This window comes from Tiliqua scincoides, chromosome 5, assembly GCF_035046505.1.
Source record: "Tiliqua scincoides isolate rTilSci1 chromosome 5, rTilSci1.hap2, whole genome shotgun sequence".
NCBI classification, from domain to species: Eukaryota; Metazoa; Chordata; class Lepidosauria; order Squamata; family Scincidae; genus Tiliqua; species Tiliqua scincoides.
The window spans coordinates 119350842-119376429 of NC_089825.1; the positions used below are offsets into that span (position 1 = coordinate 119350842).

Here is a 25588-nt window from a genome sequence, read left to right on the forward strand (position 1 = left end):
AGAAGCATGATAAACCAATAAACAACCAAACTAGGCCTGATGTGCAATTCAGTCTTGCTGGATCTGTAAAAAGCAGGGAGTGCGGGGAAGGAGGCCTTCTGAAAACCTAGCATGAGTGAGCAAGATGGGGAACTGAATATTTCCCTACCCACGCTTTTTGCCCTCAAACTGCTGCAACTCAGTTTTTTTTTTCATCCTGGCAGAAGATGGTAAAATAGGTGGGACACAGTGGTTACAGGCAAAAGGTGTGAGCACAGGGGAAGTCTGGCTTCCCCTCCGACCTGTCTGTGTTGTGCTTTAAATCACCCCTTCACTGCCCATGTTGGTAGGATTGCTGCCTCTTATGCATGTAACTGCTTCTCAAAACACACAGACACCATCTGGGCACATAAAAAGAAAATGCTTGACCCAGGCACTGCTCGAGTGTCATCACTGCCACACACAGGGAGAGAGGGGTGCCCTAACATATTCTATTTTACAGCGTTACAAAGGATCTGGGCTCTGACCCTCTAAATTCCATGTGTGGTGCTGCTTGTGTGGGTGTAATCTGGCTGACCATGACAATATCAATGGATTTACAAGCACTAATTTGTTCAGCGCAGGTAGCAAGAAGTCGGTACTTATTGTCCAGGTCAGTGGTTCTCAAAAGTTTCAGCTCCGGGACCCACTTTTTAGAATTACAATCTGTCAGGACCCAGTGGAAGTGATGTCATTAACCTGGAACTCATGTCATGGCCGTAAGTGACGTCATCAAGCAGGAAATTTTTTAACACCCCCCCCCCCACAACAAAGCGCACAGTCCAAACTGTGCTTTGGGCCGGCGCAAGGGACTTGTGCCGTTTGCCATTTGACTTGTGCAGCAGTTTGCCTTAAGGCATGTTTGCACCTCCTTGAGAGTTGGCTGGGCTGGCACAAGGACCTGCACTGGCCCGCAGAGGCTGAATCCAACCTCTGCACCAACTTCAAAGGGGAGGCTTGTGTCGGGGGGGCAGGCGGGTGGGGAGCAGGAGGCAGGGCTGGGACCCTGTTTCTGAGCGGTGCAGAGTGGTTGCAAACCGCTCTGCTCTCCTTGGACTTGTGCCACCTCCTGAGGTGGCAGAAGTCCAAGGAGACCCATTGAGGCTGCAGTGGCTTGCCTGGGGGTAAGGGGAAGTGTTTCCCCTTACCTCTGGCTTAGCCACTTTGGGTCCCTATCTTGCACTGGAGACAGTGCAGGCCTCCTTGCCTACCTGTTCCAGTGCAAGATAGGATTGCACTGAAAATCAAATTAATTAAGTTAGTCTGCAATCCTAACCTCACTTTCCTGGGAGTAAGTCTCATTGAACACAATAGGACTTACTTCTGAGTAGACCTGGTTAGGAGTGTGCCCTAAGTAAACTAAGTTTACAATAAGTATAAGTTTAAAAAGTTATTGAAAATAGAACTGTCCTAACCCTCCCAAACAGTTGCTTATCCTTTTTTAAAAATTTCCCCAAACATCCCAAAGGCTGTAATCCTATCCACACTTACCCGGGAGTAAACCTCATTAACAATAACTGTTACAAGCCTATAGATAGTAGCCTGTTTAAAGTACAAATTTGTAACATTACCCCAAATGCAGTTAGATTCCATGTTAGCATCAAGTCTAATAAATACATATTGAAATGAATGGGGATCCACCTGAAATCGGCTTGCAACCCACCTAGTGGGTTCCCACCCACAGTTTGAGAAATACTGTTCAGGGTAAATTGCTATACTTGGAAGATATTTGAGAAAAATCGTCAAGCTGTTCTACGTGAGGAACATGGGTTCGTTCTGATGGGGCAGGAAGAAGCACCCACGTTAACAGCTGTGATTGTGAGACTGTGTCTTTGCTTAATTGTGTAAGGGGGAGACCTGTCTGTATGATAGGCACACACAATGATCCACCTGACGCTAATGTATCACTATGATAAAAGCATTGGATCACTTTTAGCCTGATCTATTGCAGAATTTGATACACTTAAGCTTGATTTCAGTAGCCTTAGGTGTGTCTGCTTCTGCGTGGGAACAGGGTATTTGGTTGATGTCCAGTGAACATTTAATTGGGAGTAAGCCCTGCTGGGACTTATTTCTAAGCAGGTGAGCAAGGTCTTCGACCGTTCAAACTTAGATGGGTCTTTCTTTATGCATTATTATTTTCATAAATGTAGTCACAATTTAAACAAAAAAAAATCTCCTGTGATTAGTGTGTAGACTTGATGATCTGAAGGTGAGGTTGGACTAGAAATCAGAGTATGATAAGCTTATGGCACTGCCCAAGGTCACTGCAAACCTGCCAGCTTAGCCAGGGATATTTAAAACCTTCCTCCTAAGCTGCCTGCACGACTGCCTTGAGCTGACGTCAGCGAAAGGGATCACATGCAAAGTCGGACAAGATCCAGAATGGATTGGTTGTCTTGTATTGATATTGTAGATTAGAGAGTGGGATGGAAGTCTCAGCCTGTAGGGGGTGCTCTTCCCCAGTTGGCAAAGACAGGGTGTTTCTCAGTTGATTTCCTAGTTGGGATGGTAACTGGTTGGCTTATGACCAAGATAGTGGGGGGGGGGGGGGGGATATGTTTTAATCTAGCCACTAGTTAATATTAACAGTCTATTAATTGAGGCTACATTTTTAAATGAGTCAGTCCCACAGCAACTGTTACCCTGCACCTGCCTGGTCTCAGAAGCTAAGCAGGGTCAGGCCTGGTTAGTACTTGGATGGGAAACCACCCTGGAATACTGGGTGCTGTAGGCTTATACCATAGTCTTTCGAGACTGAAGATTGCCAACCAACCAACCATTTTTAAGTAACAGTGGGTAAGAAGTGCCTCATTTCTCACAAATATTATTATGCCATCATTGTGGACCGTGTTTTACAAAATACAAGAGGACAGGATGCTGCCCCAAGGAGCTTACAATCTCCAATTCAACACAGGACAGACAACAGAGGAAGGGGAAGGAAATAGAGGTGGAAAGAGCAGGGGAAGAATACACGTTTATTTCAGTTACATGTGTTTAGAACTGATTTTACGAGAGGGTATGGAGACTAGGGAGTTTTGCCAGAGGCTTTACTCCAACCTGTCACAGGTGAAACAACTGGATAAAGTTACCAACTTTTAAATTATTATTATCATCATGTTGAATGATTGCCAAATAATATATACTGTTGCAAAAATTATCCTGAATAAAAAATGAACTCTTTTGCATTCTGTCTGTCTGTGTAATATGCTAAAGTATATGCATTGCTTGCATAAATATTCCATAAAGAGCCATGTCTCCAGACAGAAAGTTGCTAGGCTTTGAGTTGCTCATCCCTGTTCCTTTATCATCCATTTGATTTGCAACAATTCACAGTCAATAATGCTTATCTCTATGTCATCCTAGATAGGATAACAGCCTCCTTGTGTGATAATATGTGCTTGTAGCTACTGGGTTGGATTGGTTTCAAGTGAGGGGGAAAGTTCCATCCTCATATTCTGGGAGAAGAATCCTCAAGACCTATCCTCTAGCTCCCTCTCCTCTCCAATTTTAGCCAAATCTTGGCCTTTCCATAGCATTCTTTAAAAAAAAAAAAAAAGGAATTCTTGGAAAAGGTGCATGGGGGGTGTGTGTGTGTGTGTGTGTGTGTGTGTGTGTGTGTGTGTGTGAAGGGTCCTGTTCATGTGTTGTCGTCCCCCGTCCGTCCGTCCCCCAGTTTATCTGAGCACTGGGGATTTTGGAGAGTTTGTTTAGACCAGGGGTGCCCAAACCCCGGCCCTGGGGCAACTTGCGGCCCTCAAGGCCTCTCAATGTGGCTCTCAGGGAGCCCCCAGTCTCCAATGAGCCTCTGGAGATTTGTTGGAGCCCGCACTGGCCCAATGCAACTGCTCTCAGCATGAAGGCAACTGTTTGACCTCTTGCATGAGCTGTGGGATGAGGGCTTCCTCTACTGCTTACTGTTTCACATCTGTGATGCAGTAGCAGCAGCAAAGGAAAGGCCAGCCTTGCTTTGTGCAAGGCCTTTTATAGGCCTTGAGCTATTTCAAGACCTTCATTCACTCATATGAGTTCATCTTTAATATATTCATTTATGTAAATTTATTCAAATTTTAAATGTAAATTAATTCTTTTTTTCCCCGGCCCCCTGACACAGTGTCAGAGAGATGATGTGGCCCTCCTGTCAAAAACTTTGGATACCCCTGGTTTAGACCTTTATTGGAATATTTGGGTCTCATCCTTCTCCCTCATCTCTAGGGCGCTGGTGACTGTCACCTGGTTCCACACTAACCTATGAGAATTCCTCAGCGGGCAGCCACTGAAATGGGTTTGTTTCTGCAAGTGAAGAAGGATTGGGCAGGAAAGGTAGCAGCTTTAGAAGGAGGGAAAGAAGGATCACAGAAAAGAGGGAAGGGGATCAATCTAGGCTAGGAAAAAAAAGGCCCTGATCAGTGCCGCTGTTGCTAAGAGAGAGGAGTTCTTGGGCCTGGTGCCGAGGCTGATCTCAGAGTCCATCTGCACCAGCTCCAATGGGAACAGCTTCTGCGTGGGCGGAAACCGCCTCTCCACCAGCCTGATGAGATGGTGTGTAAGAACAGGGAGGGGGTGGTGATGGACAAGGACTTGGGGGTGCTCCAAGCCCCTCCAGAATCTCTGGCAGGAAGGGAGCTTCCCCACAGCCCACTCTGCTGGTTGGATCTGTGTGGACTCAGCCTGCAAGGAATCTCAATAGACTTCCTTGGAAGAAAGCCCCATTTAACGCAGAGGGACTGACTTCCAAGTCAATGTGAATAGACTTGCACTGACAGTCCCTTCAAATGATGGGACTTTGTTGAAGGGAGAGGAAAACCAACTCTCCAACCACTAGGTAACACTCCCCAGTTGGACTTCTATCTGTTCTGTAACTGGTGCATCAAAACAAACCTCTAAACTGATAACATATGGCCTACGGTGGTTTTCTTTACTGTGGCTCTCTGCCTTCGAAGGACAGTGGCAAGTTCTAGAAAATACTAGAAAGAGAGAGGTCCAGGTTCAGATATCATGCTTTCAAAAGGAGAGCAACCATTGTTTTGTCCCTACAAGTTTGCACACAGTGCCTGCTGTGATCTGTCATCTTTTGCACTCGGTGCCTTCTAAAATCACCTGTCTTAAATGAGCTTCTCAAATCATCATAGTAAAAACAACAATATATTAAAGGTGGAGTTTCTGCCATGCTCTTTCTGAAAGCAATGTCAGTTTCTTAGTCCCTCGCTCTTAGTTCTTCCTTTAACACTGAGCCTGAGTGCTGTGGAACTGGAAATCTGACTTGATTTTTAGTTGGTTCCTTCCATTCCCTGTACATTCAGCTATCCATCATGGTACCAGCACTCCATTCTCTCCATCCTAATTTCTCTATCTGCAATGTACTCCCACCTCCAAGTCCATCATGTCTGACAATAATCTGAGGGAACTCTCAAACAAATGCTTTCACTGTTTCCTACATTTTTATCTTGCCTTACCCCCCCCCCAAGGAGCTCAGGGTAGCAGACGTGACTCTGCCCCACCTCCCATTTTATCCTCACAACAGCCCTGTGAGGTAGGTCAGGCAAAGAAACACTGACTTCCCCAATGACAGGGCAAGGGTTTGAATATGTGTCTTCCCAGTTCTACTTTTTCAAACCTCTATATCATGTGGTTTCCCCACCATCAAACTTAAATTTGCTTGCAAAAAATATCCAGCTTTAGATGCTTCAAATTTGAGAATAAGCTTCTCATTGCTGGTCAAAGGGGCTGGGATGGCCTCGCCTTCTCCTATTCCTTTTTCAGAGGTTTTGATATATACAGAAGTCAGCAGGTAAATAGCTTTCCATAGGGACATACTAAAAATAAAACAAGGATTTCCAATGGTCATTTACACATTCACTGTTCTCCTTTGGCCCATTCCAGCGGCAGTCATGTTCAGTTGTCCCCTTTTCATGGCACTTGCTTATTGCTTCAGATCAAGCTGCTTTTAAAGGGAAAGCAATTGGGACTGGTTCAAATATTGGCAGCTCTATTTAGTAGCAGGCAGCCCAGTTACAATCTTCTGGCAGTTATATAATGTTGCTCCATAACTAAGGGATGGTAAATCTCTTTTAAAGGGACAGAGCTTTCAAAATTCTCATTCAAACTGCCTGGATTTTCTGCTCTTGTTTCTGAAGGAGAAATGTTGCATTAGGCATCCTTCATTGTGAAAATTTTTATTTCCGCCTTACTCATGCAAGTTGATCACCATTTTAATTTCTTTCAATTTCTATTTCCCTCACTTTAAGTTATGGAGATGCTTGTAGCTATTGATAAAACGCTCCAAAAAACTGCAGTATGTGTGTGATTGTATGTACTAGAGCATCAATTTTATTTTTGGACAGTGTGTAGCCCAAAAAAACTTGAGAGCAAAAAAAAAAAAACTTTGCTGCAACCATACAAGTACATCAGGATGGCTTTTCTTGAAGTGTTTGATCAATGTGAGTGCGTGCATCAGTAATACACAGAGTTGGAAGAGGCAAATTGGAAGAGGCAAACTAACTGAAAGCAGCAGTAAACGTCACGTGGTACCATTACAGAAAGAATGGGTTGTATGCAAAAAAGTGAATCCTGCCTAAGCACCATTGAAGTCAGCAGGTCACAATTAACTTAATTTTGGTGGGACTTGGAAATTCTAGCTTCCTAAGGATGCAAACCAGAGTTAGAATTTTTCCTAGTTACATGGGAATTCAGGAGTGAAACACAGAGCAGAGCAAAACCATGGTGCAATAAAGGAATGGGAGAAATCAACTAATCTTTAGAAGGAGGCCAGGGTAGTTTTTGGTCTGACTAGCTGACAACCAGGGCTCTTATTCTGGTCTTTCACCAGGATCCTTGAAAGGAAGCAGGGAGGTGGTGAGACCATTGAGCTGACTGAAGAGGGCCGACCCATAGAAGTGACAGAGAAGCATCAGCCAATTGTGGACTGTACATGCTTTGGGCTCCCACGCCGCTACATCATCGCCATCCTCTGCGGCCTGGGCTTTTGCATCAGCTTTGGCATCCGGTGCAACCTGGGGGTGGCCATCGTCAGCATGGTCAACAATAACACTGTCTATGAAGGGGACAAAGTCGTTGTGCAGGTAAGGCTGTGTGTGTTCCCCTTCTCGGAGATGCTGGCTTTGTTTAAGGCAGGGTGATTTTTATGTTCAGAGGTTCTGCACTTCAGGTCCTAATAACCATCAGTTCGACAGGTGAAATGCTTATGGACACATCGGTATGGTGCTGGAGGAAACCTTCACAGGTTGAATTTTTATTTGTTTGAAAAATGGCTGTTGCGCCTTTTCATGCAAGGCCCCAGGGCAGCTTATAAAGGAACAGAGCAACAGCAATTGGGCCACAACCCAATCCTAACTAACTTTCTATAGCGGATGCTGAAGCCAATAGGGCACGCACTGCATCCGGGGTGGGGGTTGTCACAGAGGCTTCCTCAAGGTAAGGGAATATTTGTTCCCTTACCTTGGGGCTGGATTGCAGCTGCATCAGTGCTGGAAGGTTGGTTAGGGTAGGGCTATGGATCAGTTAGATTAATTTTGATTGACTAAAATGATATCCCCTATTAATAAGTGCATCTAAAAACTGCAGTTAGCAGGCACCATTTGACGCCTGCTGTGACCTTCCTGAAACGAACAAAACTTTATGTTTTCTCTTCAAAGCTATTTGTTAAGTCTTAGGCACATTTTTGCAGATTTAGGGCCAATTCCTATCCTATCCAGTGCAGGTGCAGCTATGACAATGGGGTGTGCACTGCACCCTGTGGTGGGGAGGCCTTCTACGGGGAGGAGGAGGTCACAGAGCCTCCTAAAGGTAAGGGAATATTTTTTCCTGGGGCTTACCGTGGGGCTGCATTGCGGCTGCACTGGTGCTAGAAAGTTGGATAGGATTGGACCCTTAAGGTCCAATTCTAATGGGGCCAGGTGGCTGCAGAACACATATCTGTTCGCGCTGTCTGCCGTAAAGCAGTTGGCACCCGCTGTAAAAGGCACTCTGGCAGCATGCAAGCTGGCACACAGGAGTTGGAACGGGGTGGTGATGGGGTGGGGGATGGGTGGATCAGGCCCAGGAAGGGGGTGGGTTCAGTGACAGTGTTGGCCTCCAAATCCTAACCTCCTTCCCAGACTCAGTATTGTGTTGTGAGTTCATGCCGACCTGTACAAGCATCCCGCCCCCCATGCTGCGGAGGCTTACCCCCAGGTAAGGGAACAATCGTTCCCTTACCCAGAGGAGACCTCCGCAACTGCCCCCCCCCCCAAGATGCAGCACTAGGCATTTCAGCACCACTGCATCAGTGGGGGGGGGGGAATAGGATTGGGCTGTATATACATTATTAATTGATGGAAGGTAATTTTATCCTAGGATTTCTTTACATGCTGCCAATTCTTCAAAACAGCAGTTAAAAACTAAATAAACTAAAAGTGACTTAAAAACTTGATCGAGGAAGGTGCTTGATTGGAAAAAGAGCACCTTTGGACGCAAACCAATGTCTATTATTAATTTTATACCAGATTGTATCCACGGGTGCCTTTCCTTGAGATCCAGCTTCTTCCTCCAAAGGAAGATTTGGATGTGAGCCAATGAATAAGCCATCCCTAGGCATCTAAAGACAGTAATGAGGGCACCAGGTGAATATGCCAGGTGAATGTGAATATGACCTTCCTCAATTAGGGTGCCATGACTGAGAGGGTTCTACTGCTACTGGTTGTGACCTACATCACTTCTGGAGGGTACTTGGATCAGGTCCCCCCATTCATTGTAATACATGGGCAGGAGACCACAGTCCTTCAGACACAGATTTACACTTGTTAAGGGTGCAAAGTCTCTGCCCATAAAAATACTGACTGCTCTAGACTTGGGACAGGTCAGTTGGCTTAAGGCAGCCCAGAATGGGATGCAGAGGACATCCAGCAGTGCTTAATTTCTTGGAAAAATAAAAAAAACTTAAGAGGTGAGGGCTGGGAGTGGGGGGTGAACAGAGCCTGCTTGGGAGCCACACCTCTGATCTGAAAGCTACTCCTCTTCATCCCAGAGTCATGGTGGGGGAGGCTCTGCTTAGTGGCGAGAGAAATGCTTTCGCCACATCCACAGGGACATTCTTGTCTAGACCAGGGGTGTCCAAACTTTTTGGCAGGAGGGCTACATCATCTCTCTGACACTGTGTCGGGGGCCAGGAAAAAAGAAGAATTAATTTACATTTTAAATTTGAATAAATTTACATAAATGAATGTATTAGAGATGGAACTTATATGAACGAATGAAGGTCTTGCAATAGCTCAAGGCCTATAAAAGGCCTTGCACAAAGCAAGGCCAGCCTTTCCCTTGCTGCCACTGCTGCATCACAGACGTGAAACAGCAAGTAGTGGAGGGAGCCCTTGTCCCACAGCTCAGGTGAGAGGTCGAACAGTTGGCCGTCACGCAGAGAGCATCAGGCCAGCACAGGCTCCAGCAAGTCTCCAGAGGGCCAGAGACTCATTGAAGACTGGGGGCTCCCTGAGGGCCTGATTGGGAGTCCTTGAGGGCCACAAGTGGCCCCAGGGCCGGGGATTGGGCACCCCTGGTCTAGACTATGATTTCACATGTTTTGGAGACCTGGCAGGGGACATGGTTTCCGGGACTGTACCCCAACTCAAATTAAGTCCTGGTTTTCCCTCTAGGGGGCGCTGGCTCTGATCGGGGATTGGCTGCCCACCTCTCCCCCTCTTGTTTCTTCTTCCCCCCTCTTCAGAAAGCGGAGTTCAGCTGGGATCCAGAGACGGTGGGCATGATTCACGGCTCCTTCTTCTGGGGTTATATTGTCACCCAGATCCCAGGGGGGTTCATAGCACAGAAATTTGCTGCCAACAGGTAAGAGTTGAGTGGGGTGTGTTGCTTGCAGTGTGTGTGTGTGTGTGTGTGTGTGTGTGGCTATCCGTGGGGATCCTCACCTGCTATGGGATGGTATAGAGTTGTGGATGTAATATTTGAAACGTTATGCAGGATCATGTGCAGGATCCAGGATTTTATTGATCATTAGGACTGGATAAATATTTCCCCTTTAGTGTAGAATTGTGGTTCCCAAACCATGGGTCAAAACCCACCAGTGGATTGCAACCTAATTTTTGGTGGCTCACGAAACTGAAAACCTGACAGCTGACAAGGAAAATGTATTGAGCTCTATGGAAAACAAAACTGAGCCACATGCGTGCATTTACTCACATGCAGGTGGACATGCCTCAGCTCTTCTCAAAGGCCAGGTAAAGGGGAATACAGGGCCACCAGAATGGTCCAGATCTGATGAACATGGGGCTCAACAAACGCTCCAGAAGGCAATCCCCCACCATAGTAAAATGGATAAAAATGGAGGCCTGAGCAACTGGTGAAACTATTTTTTAAAGTGAAGCTATTTTTTAAAGTCTCATAAAGCTAGGTGGGTCCTGATAGAGCGTAATTTTAAAAAGTGGGTCCCGGTGCTTATAAGTTTGGGAACCACTCACGTAGAAGCAGATCATGACGTGATGTGTACCACCTTTATATCAAGTAAGACACTGAGGCCTCAGTCCAACTGAAGCCAGCTGCACTTTCTTCTCCTTGAAATTAGGAGTTTCTCCAAGGTTTGCAACTACCTGGCTTGTCAGGCCAATTTGTCCAGCTCCGAATGCCCAGAAGGTCTTTGGCTCAGAGTGCAAAAAATTATTCTATGTGTTTGAGGTCAACAATCAGTTTACGACACACACACACACAAACCCGCCAACTTTCTGCTGTCCCATACATCTTGTGTGAACAATAAGAGGGCATTTTGGCATCTTTTTGGAGGTAGGAGGTGACTTTTCACCATCAACTCAGTAGCCTTCCTGGCAGCTGTCAATTTTTTCTCCCCAGAATCCCCCCCCCCCCCGATGCTTTGTCATTCCAATGTGGCATCCTGGGAAAAATTTGTATCCCCTACTCCCCTACTGGCAGCCGCCAGGAGAGGTCCAGCTGCTTCAAAACATAAGCAGCGTTAGTAAAGACAGGGGAAAGGGTATGAGTAGTTTTGCCCCCTTTCACTAGTTGGATTGAAAGTTCTCTTTTTGGCTCAGGTCTGTGTAAAAGTTCTTTTAGGGGCCAGTCTGAATATTACACCCAACACTCCTGCCAAGATGGAGGACGTGAATAGCTTCCTCCCACCCAACTGTTCCCAAACGGACCTAATCACACAGTGTTTATACTCAGTTGAAGTGGGGGGAGATTATATTTGCCACCCTGAGCATCTTCGAGGAAGATAGAATAAAAATGTCCTAACTATAATGGCAAGAGTCACCAGTTACCTTATCTGCAATTCATATTTGTAATACCGATTATTTTTTTTTAACTCCCAGGGTCTTTGGCTTTGCAATTGTGGCAACATCCACTCTGAACGTGCTCATTCCATCCGCTGCTCGCGTCCACTATGGCTGTGTTATCTTTGTGAGGATCCTGCAAGGGCTTGTAGAGGTAAGGCTCTCCACATCTCCACACTTTCTTACCAACCCCCAGTAGCTACACATTCTGAACCCCACAGCCCATCAGCAAAGCACCACTGCCCTCCACCCAGGGACGAATCCAGCATTTGTGTTGGGGGGGGGGGAAGCAATGAACACTACCTTTAGAGCCCAGGTCAACTAGATCGGTAGACTTGGAGCCCAGATCTACTGGCTTCTGTGGCCGAGGTTTGCTGAGTGAGTAGACCTGGGCTCTCGCCTGGACTTGGAAACCCAGATCTATCTGCTGGATAGACCTGGGCTCCCAGCCATGCTTGGACTGCTCCCCATCCCAGCTAGCCCCCTTCCCACTTGTGTAACGTTTGGGGGAGACCACTCACACATGACACCCTGCTTGGATCCACCCCTGCCTCCAGCCATCTAAACCTCTCTGCAAGATGGATGGAGTGTTCAGGTAGGGCAGAATTACAGGTAAGAGAAAGAGCTTGTTTCTGCCCTGCCTCTTTTCCTCCTGAAGAATGGTTAGCCCCAGTCTTTATGTAACTTTCTGTGTCCACCACCAACAGGGAGTAACCTACCCAGCGTGCCATGGTATCTGGAGCAAATGGGCACCCCCATTGGAACGCAGTCGCTTGGCAACAACAGCCTTCTGTGGTAAGGTAACCTTTTTATCAGGCAAGCAAACCGTATTGGGAGGAAAGTTGAAGGGACAAATCAGACGCCACCATTTTGGATGTCTTGAACTTGACATGAGTCTCTTTCCGGCCTGCTGGATCTTATTTATTCAAGACTAGTTATTTACTATATTTCCATACTGCAATTCTGTGTCAACTCACTTAAAGGTTTGCCATTTAAAATAATTATTTTCAAATTAATAAATATGATACAAAAAAGCAAGGAAGGCAGAAAAAAATTGGCAAATTCACACAACGTGGCCTATGCATGACACAGTTCTGTAAGGGAGGAGATGAATGGTAGCTGGTCCCAGTCAAATTGCTGGAGGAAGCCTCACCATCTCACCTTTTGGTCAGGGCGGCCAAGTGGAAGGACTACTGATGGAGGTAGTTCCTAAGAGGGGAGGAGCCAAATGGCACCTGGTCCTAGTTGGTCTGATAAAAAGGACCTAATTTTCTCATTTTGCTCTCTGGTCACCACTCTTTGCTCTCTTTACACTCTCACATAACACCAGAACCAGGGGACATCCACTAAAATTGAGTGTTGGGAGAGTTAGAACAGACAAAAGAAAATATTTCTTTACTCAGCGTGTGGTTGGTCTGTGGAACTCCTTGCCACAGGATGTGGTGATGGCGTCTAGCCTGGATGCCTTTAAAGGGGGATTGGACACGTTTCTGGAGGAAAAATCCATTACGGGGTACAAGGCATGATGTGTATGCGCAACCTCCTGATTTTAGAAATGGGTTATGTCAGAATGCCAGATGCAAGGGAGGACACCAGGATGAGGTCTCTTGTTATGTGGTGTCCTCCTTGGGGCATTTGGTGGGCCGCTGTGAGATACAGGAAGCTGGACTAGATGGGCCTCTGGCCTGATCCAGTGGGGCTGTTCTTATGTTCTTATGTTCATGATTTGAAAAACAAATTGAACAGGAAATTGTGCAAGGGGGGGGCTTACATTCTGGACCTTTGTGGGGTCCAGAGAGTAGCTCAACAAAGAGCTACTATTCATGAGAGAAGCTCAACAAAGCCAAGTTGACCGAAATGTCAGCCTATGATTAGAGTTAGAACAAAGGCCGATAGGAGCTAGGAATCCTGACTCACACATCTGGCTAACCTTTCCCATATTCTTTTGCAGGCTCCTATGCTGGGGCTGTGGTGGCGATGCCTCTTGCTGGGATTCTAGTCCAGTATTCAGGATGGAGTTCTGTGTTCTATGTATACGGTAAGAGAACAGGAGACAAACAAATGAAGTAGCTTTGATATCACGTCTCTCTGCTGTGCATCCCCGATTGCATCAAAACAAAGATCCCTCCAATCCAGCTATTTTCAACTGGTGTGCCATGGCACATTGGTGTGCTGCAAAAGGTCTGCAGGTGCGCCATAGGAATTTGGAGCACAGTGGTTGAAAATCACTGAGAAAACTCTTCGGGGTTCTGTGGCTCTGTTTCTAGGGCAACTGTAGTAGGGGCTCTACCACAGAGGAAGAAGGACAGACAATTCGTTACTATAGACCAGGGGTGTCCAAACTTTTTGGCAGGAGGGCCACATCATCTCTCTGACACTGTGTCTGGGGGCCGAATCAATTTACATTTCAAATTTGAATAAATTTACATAAATGAATATATTAGAGATGGAACTTATATGAATAAATGAAGGTCTTGCAGTAGCTCAAGGCCTATAAAAGGCCTTGCACAAAGCAAGGCCAGCCTTTCCTTCACTGCCACTGCTGCATTCCAGACATGAAACAGCAAGTAGTGGAGGGAGCCCTTGTCCCATAGCTCAGGTGAGAAGTCGAACAGTCGTCCTCTTGCTGACAGCAGTTGCGTTGGGTCAGCACAGACTCCAAAAACTCTCTGGAGGGCCAGAGACTCATTGGAGACTGGGGGCTCCCTGAGGGCCTGATTGAGAGCCCCCGAGGGCCGCAAGTGGCCCCCGGGCCAGAGTTTGGGCACCCCTGCTATAGACAGTTACCCTAGAAATAGATCCACAGAACCAGAAAGAGTCTCCCATAAGCTAGAAGTGACATCACAGGAGTTGAGGACCATAGAGAAGACCGTAGAGGTCAGAGTGCCATGAGAAGAAAAACATTGAAAATCACTGCTCCAATCTATCATGTACTTCTGTCCCTTGGCAGGCAGCTTTGGCATCTTCTGGTACATCTTCTGGCTGATGGTTTCCTATGAGAGTCCTGCACAGCACCCAACCATCACGGAAGAAGAGAGGAAGTACATAGAAGAAAGTATTGGAGAGACCACTGGTCTGATGAATCCCCTGATGGTGAGTGTCTCTATTTACTTTGGTACTTTTGTATTTACCTTTTACCTTTTTTAATACTCTGTAAAGCACTAGACACACTTAAGATGATGTAGTTGTTGCCCTCAAAGAGCTTACGATCTAAAATTCAGCACAGGGGAGGAAACAGAGAGATGGGGGTGGGAGTAAGCAGGGAAGAATATAAAGAGAAATTCACAGTGCAGTCCTAAGCACTGGCTCCACCAGCACAGCAGCTGCTGCACCAACCTAGTGTGTCACAAACATGCCAAAAAGCATGTTTGATTATTCATGAACCAGCAGTGCCAGCAGGAAAGCTTGTGCTGGACTGCCACTGCTGAATCTGAGCCTTTGGCCACTGGTGAATAAAGTGCTGAGTGGTGCAGGAGCTGGGAGAGGGCAGTGGGAGGGCATTCCAGAGGTGGGTGGTTGAAGGGACAGGCACAGGGTGGGACAAGGAGTGGGACAGACCTGGGAAGGTGGCGGGATCAGTAGAGGAGGCTTCCTCTGTATCATCTCCCTTCCCCGGCCTGCCAGCGTTAGATGGAGCTTCCCAATATCGCTGGTGGAGAACCGAGTAGCCCCATTGGGCAGGTTTTAGGGGCTTTACCCTGAGTAGACCTCCTAACTTGCCCTGGATATAGCACAGGCCATACGGCCCAGCTGTGCCAGCACAGGTTAGGATTGGGCTGCCCATTGTTTGTATGGAAAGGAAGGAATGAAGGGTTGAAGACTCTGAAGTTGCACCAAAGATCTCACAGAAAAGTTGGATTTTGAGGAGGGATTTGCAGGAAGAGGTATGGGAGGCAGTTCCAGGCATAACAGGCAAAAAGAGTGGAGTCATCTGAGGGAGGGGGATGCACAGTTCTGCAGCTGAGGGTGGGCACAGGGATGCTGTGACCCTGGACGGCACTCATCTGGGGGTGGCAATGCTGCACCTGCTGCAGTGATCCAGGCACTGCGGTCCTGCCCCCCTCACTCACAGCCTAGCCACTCAGAGCAATGACTGCTGGGAAAAGTCTGCCTGTCCCCTGCCCGCCCCCACGGTCATTCTCAGCAATGTCGGTCAGAGCGAAGCCTGCCTGCTTCTTTGAAAGTGGCCGGCTTTGCCCCAGTGCTCTGAAATAATGGTGCTGATATCATCACGTCACTGCAATGACTTCTGGGACGGAGGGAGTGGCAGGCCAACCGGTGTGCCCCGGGGGCAGTGCCCCGGTCAGCTCCGTGACTGGGAATTCACTTTGGTGATGGAGCTGGAGGGGCAAAGGTCTCGGGCAGTGACATACCAAGAGCAGAGAGAGAAGTGGGGGGGGGGGGGAGAATCTCCCTGCACTGAGAACACCTGAATGAGGCACCACGTTGAGGCCATGGATGATCTCTGGGCTTCCTGAGAGCACAGTGGAGGGGAGGCTTGCTCTGTCAAGGTTCTCACCTCTTGTTCTTCCTCCATCGTGGCAGAAATTCAAAACTCCATGGCGTCAGTTTTTCACATCCATGCCCGTCTACGCCATTATTGTGGCCAACTTTTGCCGGAGCTGGACCTTCTATTTGCTCTTAATTAGCCAGCCAGCCTACTTTGAGGAAGTTTTTGGCTTTGAAATCAGCAAGGTGAGAAATGGTGGGGGGAGGAGGGTCGGTCATCTGTGTTGGGCTAGAAAACGGGGAGATCGTCAGCCATTTTCAAGCAGTGTGCCATGGCACTTTGATGTGCCGTGAATGGTCCGCGGCTGTGTTGTGGGATTTTGGGGGAGAATCATTTATTAGCAGGGCCATTGGAGGATGTGAGCCTCCTGCCGACAGCTTAGTGTGCCTTGTCAGTTGTCAGAAAACTCATGGTGTGCCCTGAAAATTTTAGCACCTTGTTAGTGTGCTGTGAGAGCATGAAAAGGGTTGACAATCGCTGGCCTATCATCGCTGAGCAGAGATTATTTTTTCTCTGCCCTCGTATTGGCAGGAAAGAAAAGTGGATCTAAGCAAGTGCAGAGCGGTTTTCCATTGTTCTCATGTTGTTAGAAATTCATTGCACAAATAAACAAGCTCAGAAATCTAGCAATCAGGTAGATTTAAAAAAAAACTACAAACCCAACCAAGGTTAACAAGTTTGAATGGGAAAAAAAAACAAGAATGCAGTAATTCATAAATGAACACAACCAAATTTCAAAAATTATGCAGAGTAAATGGTTGGCAACCTTCAGTCTCGAAAGACTATGGTATAAGCCAGGGGTGCCCAAACCCCGGCCCTGGGGCCACTTACGGCCCTCTAAGCCTCTCAATGTGGCCTTCAGAGAGCCCCTAGTCTCCAATGAGCCTCTGGCCCTCCGGAGATTTGTTGAAGCCCACACTGGCCCGACGCAACTGCTCTCAGTGTGAGGGCAACTGTTTGACCTCTTGCGTGAGCTGTGGAATGAGGGCTCCCTCCACTGCTTGCTGTTTCATGTCTGTGATGTAGTAGCGGCAGCAAAGGAAAGGCCAGCCTCGCTTTGTGCAAGGCCTTTTATAGGCATCGAGCTATTGCAAGACCTTCATTCATTCATATAAGTTGCATCTCTAATAAATTCATTTCTGTAAATTTATTTAAATTTTAAATTGTAAATTAATTCTTTTTTCCCCTGGCCCCCAACACAGTGTCAGAGAGATGATGTGGCCCTCCTGCCAAAAACTTTGGACACCTCTGGTATAAGCCTACAGCACCTGGTATTCCCAGGCCGTCTCCCATCCAAGTACTAACCAGGCCTGACCCTGCTTAGCTTCCAAGATCAGATGAGATTAGGCATGTGCAGGGTAACAGTTGCTGTCAACTGTTGAAAAACAAGATCCTTTTGGAATGAGAGTTTGGTGCTACAAAATAATTTGTGCTTTTGAAAAGGAGAAGGAATGAGAGTTGTCTCCCTACTGCTCCTGCCTTGCCACACGATCAGAATTTTCTGAACTGCTTTCCAGCATCTCCTGTGACTAGATCCCCGCAATAGCTCTTCATATTCTCTTCTTTCCACACAGGTGGGTATGCTCTCAGCCTTGCCCCACCTGGTCATGACAATCATCGTACCCATTGGGGGCCAAATTGCCGACTTTCTGCGAACGCGGAGGATCATGTCGACCACAAATGTCCGCAAGATGATGAACTGCGGGGGTGAGAGAGAAGGGGGCACCGTCGGAGCCAAGGCCCAGGGTTGAGGAATTGGGATTGGAGGACATCCTGATAGGGGAGAGAGGCCAAAAGCTGGCCTGGTAGTGGGAAGAAGCTCTGGTCATCTGCATGTGCCTGTATTATGACTGCACTGCAGAGTGGGGAACCCAGGCAGTTCACAGAGAATTCAGCCGCTTGCGCTGAATTCTGAAAATTGCTGCCTTAAAATATGTAAACAGCAAGGTTCAAGCATGCATGGTAGCAAAGAAAATAGAATCCATCAAAATATTTGGGGTGAGCAGTTAAGAAGGTTTCAGTGGGCTTCTGTAACGTGGGTATGGAAAGTCTTCACATGCGTGACCTACACGTCCTGCCACTGACCATCCCTATGTTCTCCCCTTTGCAATCTCTCCTACGGGCGACTCTTCAAAAAGTGGCAACCTTTATTTCCAGTCACAAGGGTGGTGTCAGAGATTGGCCAGATTGGACACTGGCCAAGGGCCCAACCCACTGGAGGACACACTTGGCCAACCCCTGAACCCTCAGCCAGTAGTAGTGCCTAGTTTCTTATCAGGGGGCACTCAGCTCAGGGTTTTGCCCCATTGCAGGCACTGGATATGCATGAGCTTATAAGAATCTACCTGACTCATCCCATGGGTCTATGCAGCCAAGACCATCTACTGACTGGCAGCCGTTCTTCAAGATCTCAAGTGAGAGGGTATTTTTTTACCCCTGCTACCCAAGATCCTTTGTGCCAGGGGTTGAACATGGGACGGCATGCAAAACTGAACTACAGCCCCCACTGAACTATAGCCCATTTCAGGAGCTAAAATTTGACTTTGTACATGCACATATACACAAATGATTGCATGCAGCCCCTGGGTTATAGAGGTAGCCTATCTCTGAAGGCTAGATGCAAGGAAGGATGCAGGTCTCTTGTTGTCTTGTGTGCTCCCAGAGGCATCTGGTAAGTCACAGTGAGATGCAGGAAGCTGGACTAGACGGGCCTTTGGCCTGATCCAGCAAGGCTCCTCTTATGTTCTTATGTGTATCCTAATTATTGTGCAGTGGGATTGTGTTTGGAAGTGCAAAATAGGTACAGCTGTAGTTGTGATTCAGGACCAAACAGCATTGGCACTCTGAAGATTAAAATCTCTACTGCTCTCTCTCTCTCCAGGCTTCGGCATGGAAGCCACGCTGCTCTTAGTGGTCGGTTATTCCCACAGCAAAGGGGTTGCAATTTCATTCCTTGTCCTGGCAGTGGGTTTCAGTGGCTTTGCTATTTCAGGTAAGTAAGATCTTGGGCAGCTGGGCCACCTGAAGGTGTCCAGCTGGAGTGCAATGGGAGTGATATTTATCCCCTTACCAACTACCCCATGGGGGCTACTCAAAACTGCACCAGCAAAATCAGTGGCACGAATCCAAGAAGCCTGGCATAACCGCGGGGTGGCCAGGAGGGGGATTAGGATCTGGCCTAAATTGCTAAGCCCCCTCCCAGGCCCATCCTGCTGTCTCTGCCCCTTCCCACCCCATAACACTCCCGAGCTTCCCTCCCACCACCCTCTCTAACCCCCTGCGCTGGCCGCCCTGCACCAGCATTTAATGCAATGATCTGGCAGTGAAGTTGTCTGGATGCTCTGTAAAATGAGAGTGAGCAAAGGTGGCACTTTCAGAGAAAAGGACTAGTTTGGAAGCAATCCCAGATTGCAGTCCATTGTATCCACTGCAGAACAGATTTAATATTGCTTTGTGGCCACCCAAGCAAAGATGGCTAGAACTGGCTTAATCTTTTTTTTCTCACCAGCCAATGGAAATCTAGTGTTCTGCGGATTTGCCTGGTGATCACATATTGTTTAATAAAATAATATTGCTCAGGACCACTGGGCATTGTGCTTGTTGATCTCTTCGTATACACAATGGATATGTTCGCTCTGCCTGTGAGAACTGGAGAGGTTTTGATGTGTTTTTGCAGTCCAGATTCATGCGCAGTTATATTTGCATTCTGTTTCAGAAGATGAAGAGGTGGACATGTGCATAATCAGATTTAAAATCCTGATTAAAGGTGAAGATGAAACAGTCGGACAAGTGGCTTGAATACAGTGGTTGTCCAAATGGTCCATCTATGTTGCAATAAAGATGATACCTCTTTGGAGAAGTAATAATTAGAAAACCGTGTAAATCAAGACAGAGGTTCACACCTAACCATTGAGTAGCAGTTCAATTTTTGCCGAGGAATGCTGGAGTTATCTCACAGAAGCAGAAAACCATTTCTGCACTTCTGTATAGTAATCGAACACTAAATTACTGTGACCGTGTATGCCCACTTCAGTTGCTGGGGAGCATGCCATAGTAGTGCGTGAAGTCAACAGCACGTCCACAATTATGTGCAGACTCTGATTTATATTGCTCCAAAGGTTGGGAGTATATGACCCTAAGTTTCTTTTTATCTCTCCCCACCCCAGGCTTCAATGTAAATCACTTAGACATCGCTCCTAGATATGCCAGTATCCTTATGGGAATCTCCAATGGTGTGGGGACACTGTCGGGTATGGTGTGTCCACTCATTGTTGGAGCGATGACAAAACACAAGGTAGGAACCAATGGTCCTGAAACTCTCTCTCTCTCTCTCTCTGTGCATGCGTGTGTGTGTGTGTGCGTGTGTATGCAAGCATGCACATGGAATTCCTCCCCATAATTTCTATTCCTGCACATAAGGGAGACTATGAAGCCCACAGTGACATGTGAAAATCAGGCAGACTTCCCCACAGGAAAGTTGTGCAAGCAAATTAGAAAGGAGACTCAGCCTACTTGACAATGCCTCAGTGGGAGCCCATCTCATCTTGCACCCTGCTTCCCCAGATGCCTTTGGGGAGCTTGCAAGCAGAACATGAATGCACCAGGCTTTCCCCCACTGTATGCCCCTGTTGTGTAAGTGGTATTTAGGGGTATACTGCCCCTGAGCACGGAAGTTCCATTTTAATATTGTGACTAATTAAACCATCTGCATGACTGTTTTTAATCTGCTCTTAAAGCCACTGAAGCTAGCATCCAGTGTGGTTCTATTTTTCTATATTCTCACGTATGATCCGCCTCTTTCTCTGCCCCCTGTCATTTGACTAAACAAATAACTTTTCCACCGCATCACTTCGATGCATTCTTGAACATCTTTACGTGCATTCCAGTAGCTTCTACAGTTAAACGTTAATCAAGCTGTTAGCTGATTTTTTAAAAAATTCAGAAGAAAATTAAAATAGTTGCTGTTCTTTATACAGCTAGCAGTGTGGTGTTAAGTGCCTGTTGCAATGTATTGCTGTGACAAGACTAGATTACCCAAGTTTGGGGGGCCCTTAGGTGCAGGGCCTAATTAGGAGCAATTGGTCTAATCGAGTTGAATCTGGTTCTGCACAACATATGCATCAATGCTTAGTCCTGGGGAACGGGTTCCGGCCCGCCTCCTTAAAGATCCTTTCTGAATGGTCTGCTTTTTCACTTCCTGCTTCCTGTTTCCACAGACGCGGGAGGAGTGGCAGTATGTCTTCCTCATTGCCTCGCTGGTGCACTACGGCGGGGTGATCTTCTATGGGGTTTTTGCCTCTGGTGAGAAGCAGCCCTGGGCTGAGCCTGAAGAACAAAGCGAGGAGAAGTGTGGCTTTATCAATGAGGACGAACTGGCTGACGAGGAGGACGAGGCTGCCCGGATGGCGGCGGCAGGGGGTGGGGGAGGTGGGGGCTACGGTGCCACCAAAAGCACCAGTTTTGCCAATGGAGGCTGGACGGCTGACTGGGACAAGAAGGAGGAATACGTACAGGAGCCCGGCAAGGATTCATATATGTATGGCACACCAGGAGAGCGGGACTTATCGTAGAGGCGCCCTATCCCTCCTCCCTCATGGGATGCTGGGGCCTTGGTTCAGTTCACTGGAGTGGGGGGGAAAGGCCTACATTCAGGTTTATTCTCCCCCTCCCCTGCAATTGACCATTCTTCCTCCTCTCTCCACCCCCTCAGTTCTGGTGCGTTGGTCTGGACCCACTGAAAACCGCCCACTCCTGGCCTCCTATGCCTTGGTACGACCCAAGGACCCATACTCCAAGCTCTTCTCCTTCCTTTTCCAGAGGCTTCAGTGTATTGCCATGACAGCAGCCTCACCAGTACACACCATTGTGCTCACCCCCTAGTTGTAGTGCAGTGGTGTGGCTCTTGGAACAAGGGGGTGGTGTGTGAAATGGCATCCTTCTCCTTGCCCCCCCCCCCACGGCTGCAACACTGTGACGTGACCTGGGCCCTAGGTTAAGTGAGAGCTGGGAGGATCCATACTATGGTGACAGAGCATGTGCTTTGCAGGGATTCCTTTCCCAGGGAAAGTCCTAGTTAAAGGAGCTCACGCACCTTTAACTAAAGACCTTGGTGAAGACCTTTACCTGGCACCCTGGAGAGCTACTGCCAGTGTCCTATGTGACTCAGTCTCCATTCTGTCTTCCCTCTGTGGCCTCTCCCTACCGGGAATTAGGAGATGGCATTCAGTTCAGCTGTTTGGTCCCTTAGTTGGATACCCCCATCCTTCACCTTGTAGTTTCCACGCGTCAGACCAGGGCCCCCTCTCCCCTCTGAGAAAGAAAGCAACCATTTCTCCACGAGGAATCTCTCTGGGGAAGTTTAAAACAGGAAAGGCAGATAACCTTAAGCCTTTAGCAGCCTTGTGCCCAAATCACCTCCTTGCACTGTAGAAGGAGAAGAAGCTCACCTTGGCCCAAGGCCATGGTGGGCCCATCAGGAGGTTGACTGAACTAGTAGATTGGCCGGGTGGTCTGCCTGTGTCTGCCCACTCATCTCATCCTCTCACTCCCTTGATTGGAATGGATCAGGAGAGGAAGTGTTGAGAGATGAGCTAGAGGATTTCTGACAACCCTCCTCTTCTTCACACTTCCTTTTCAACTCTGTTTCTTTCTTTTATAAGCCAAGGACTAGGAGATCCAGAGGCTGAAACATCACCAGGTAAGGTGGGGCTGCATTTGGTATGCTAGTTCAGGTGCCAGGAGGTCTTGGGCTGGCTCTGTCCAAGGCTAGCCGTTTGCTCCCATGCCAAGAAACGCAGACCCCTTATTTCTGCTCTTGCACCCATCTAGCCAATCCTCAAAAGCTCAGCCGCTCTCAAGATCATTCCTAAATCATCTGTGTGCTTTTCCCTGTGGACCATTTTTTTTTTTGGTCTGAGCCACAAATGTTTCCCAAAGCGAAGCTTGTTGACATTCTCAGTGGGCAAGCCACGGTGTCAGTGGCAGTTTCAAGTAGCCTGAATATTACTCATCGCTGGTCGTTTCGAGAGCCCCCCCACCCCATTCAGAGAAACAAATTTCAAAAACTTCTAGGGCTATTTTCACACTGCGTTGTTGGAGCGCATTTCAATCTCTAGCACTTCAAAATGATTTCAGAGTCGAACAAAAATCAGAATTATTCCAGTTATTTCAAGTGTGGTCTCAGAGGGAGCAGCTGTGGATGGTATACAACAAATTTCCCATTGCTCTGGGAAATCCTTATTTCGGACACCTGGAATTAATGACTCCCCAGCACCCTGCCGCCTTCTTATTGGAAGCATTTACATGTTCACACTCTGCTCAGAACAACGGGTGGTACCAAAAACAGTGAAGCCTGACGTGTCCCATTTGAAAATACAGTGAGACGTAAGTGAATCACGACAAACTTGCCTCATTTATTTCAATGGTGCTTAGTCAGGATCCACTTTTTCTGGAAAGGACCCATTATTCCTGTGCTCTAAAATGCCACTTTGAATGGGTGTAAAGCCACGTCAGTGACAAGTGACCTATTTTGCATGCAAAAGTTCAATTTGGAAAGTTTGACCCATTTTTACCCAGCCCACAGGTGTACACATTCGGTTCCTGTTGTGTATATGCAACGTTAGGCAGAAATGGCTTTTAATCCGCCCTGCCTGAAGCCCTGCTGCCTGTCTGTGGACCAATGGCCTGGGCTACGTATACAGCGGCTATGTACGTTCAATAATGGCCACTTTTCTGCAGCAGATGTAAAGCTGTTTGTAACCATTTTAAAGGGGACCATGCTTCCAAAGCATGGTGGGAACTGTAGTTTTGTGAGGGTGCTGAGCCCCAATCCCTTTATTAAATCCACTGTTCCCCAAAGAACTTTGTTGAGGAGCTGTGACATTTAAGAAGTTGGAAACTCGTTTTAAGGTGTCATGCAGACATGCCCTGAAACAGAATTAGTGACTGCAGTTATAAATTGCACAAGATATTTAAAGTGCTTTAGCGGCCCGAGTGTGAACACAGCTTTGAGCTCTGTGCCCTCACACGAGCCAGCGTTCCCCAGTGGACACAAGAATGTTGTTTTGGGATCTGAGAGCCTTCGCACCAGTTGCTGTTGGCTTATTCAGCTCCCTTACCTGTGAAAAGAGAATCACAGTGGCCTACCTCACAGGGTGGTTGTGAGGGTGAATGAAACAGGATTGTAAAGCACTCTGCACAGTTAAGCGAATGACTTGTAATTATCATAGCAATGCCTGGATCAACAGAACTACTTGTTTTGGATTAACCCGTCCCACGACACACACATCGGCACTCACCTTGCACATATATACAGCTTTCATGTCTGAAATCAACCATTTGGGCACGAGTGGTTTGAAATGTTCCAGAGCACTCCTCATGCCCAGCAATCCCAAACTGCAGTTTCCCCCATCTCATGGAAATCCACTCTGACAATAGCAACAGACTGTGGGGGTGTCCAGCCCCAAGCTATGGAGGGAGTCTGCCACCCCCCTAAGTGCTTCCCGCCCCATAGTTCCCTCCGTGGGTTGGTTGGTCTGTCCGGCATTCGCTCTGTATGTGTAACCTCCCTCTTTGGATAACCCCGACAGTTGGAATAAAGACCCTGTTCTTGTGTAAATATATAAATATAAATATTATATATGAAACCAAACATGGCTATGAGTGTTGGAAAAGGGCCTGAGCAACAGTGACCTCTTTATCTCTCCTCTTCCATTATCCATTCATTCATTCATTCTTTTTTTTTTTAAACTTGTATAGCCTGCCTTTCTCCTGAGATTAAGGGTGGCCTACAATAGAACCAATGAAACCAGTGGTCTTCAACCTTTCTCATGCCATGACCCCCCCCCCCAATAAAAATAATAATAAAGCATGATACTAGGGACTCACCACTGATTTTGCCCCCTCCTAGGACCCAATCCACCCACCACCTGCTTCCACCCACACTGCCTCCCCTCCCTCTTGTGTCTTCACAACAACCTTAGGAGCTGTGGGGCAAGACAGTGAGAAGAGGCTGTGCGGGATTATGTCACGAACTCAGTTTTGATAAGGCTGGATTATTGGATTCGATCCAAGCCCCCTCTTGCACGGGTTTTGAAAGGCTGCAGGAAACTCTTCACCCAAATGAGGCTTTGCAACCCAATGGGGTTGTGAGACAGGCTGAAGAGCACTGAATGAAACCATAAAAACCAAAAGCACAAACAGCAACAATAAGAACATCAGAACAGCCCCACTGGATCAGGCCATAGGCCCATCTAGTCCAGCTTCCTGTATCTCACAGCGGCCCACCAAATGCCCCAGGGAGCACACCAGATAACAAGAGACCTGCAAGGCCTCCTGGGAATTGTAGTTAAGAACATAAGAACAGCCCCACTGGATCAGGCCATAGGCCCATCTAGTCCAGCTTCCTGTATCTCACAGCGGCCCACCAAATGCCCCAGGGAGCACACCAGATAACAAGAGACCTGCAAGGCCTCCTGGGAATTGTAGTTAAGAACATAAGAACAGCCCCACTGGATCAGGCCATAGGCCCATCTAGTCCAGCTTCCTGTATCTCACAGCGGCCCACCAAATGCCCCAGGGAGCACACCAGATAACAAGAGACCTCATCCTGGTGCCCTCCCTTGCATCTGGCCTTCTGACATAGCCCATTTCTAAAATCAGGAGGTTGCGCATACGCATCATGGCTTGTACCCCATAATGGATTTTTCCTCCAGAAACTTGTCCAATCCCCTTTTAAAGGCGTCTAGGCTAGACGCCAGCACCACAT

The 25588-nt window shown here is 47.5% G+C and overlaps 1 protein-coding gene and 1 pseudogene across 1 annotated transcript in view; one reads left to right on the forward strand and one right to left on the reverse strand.

Moving 5' to 3' along the window:
- The window catches only part of SLC17A7 (solute carrier family 17 member 7), a 47508-nt gene extending 26116 nt beyond the window's left edge, over positions 1-21392 (forward strand). The window contains exons 2-12 of the mRNA XM_066630342.1: positions 6848-7100; positions 9740-9858; positions 11352-11466; positions 12020-12107; positions 13264-13350; positions 14263-14405; positions 15858-16007; positions 17397-17529; positions 18704-18814; positions 19989-20116; positions 21039-21392. Coding sequence (XP_066486439.1) covers positions 6848-7100; positions 9740-9858; positions 11352-11466; positions 12020-12107; positions 13264-13350; positions 14263-14405; positions 15858-16007; positions 17397-17529; positions 18704-18814; positions 19989-20116; positions 21039-21392 — 1681 coding nt within the window. The remainder of the gene's footprint in view (positions 1-6847; positions 7101-9739; positions 9859-11351; positions 11467-12019; positions 12108-13263; positions 13351-14262; positions 14406-15857; positions 16008-17396; positions 17530-18703; positions 18815-19988; positions 20117-21038) is intronic.
- Positions 17079-17198, reverse strand: LOC136654830 (5S ribosomal RNA; annotated as a pseudogene).
- Positions 21393-25588: the final 4196 nt, after the last annotated feature.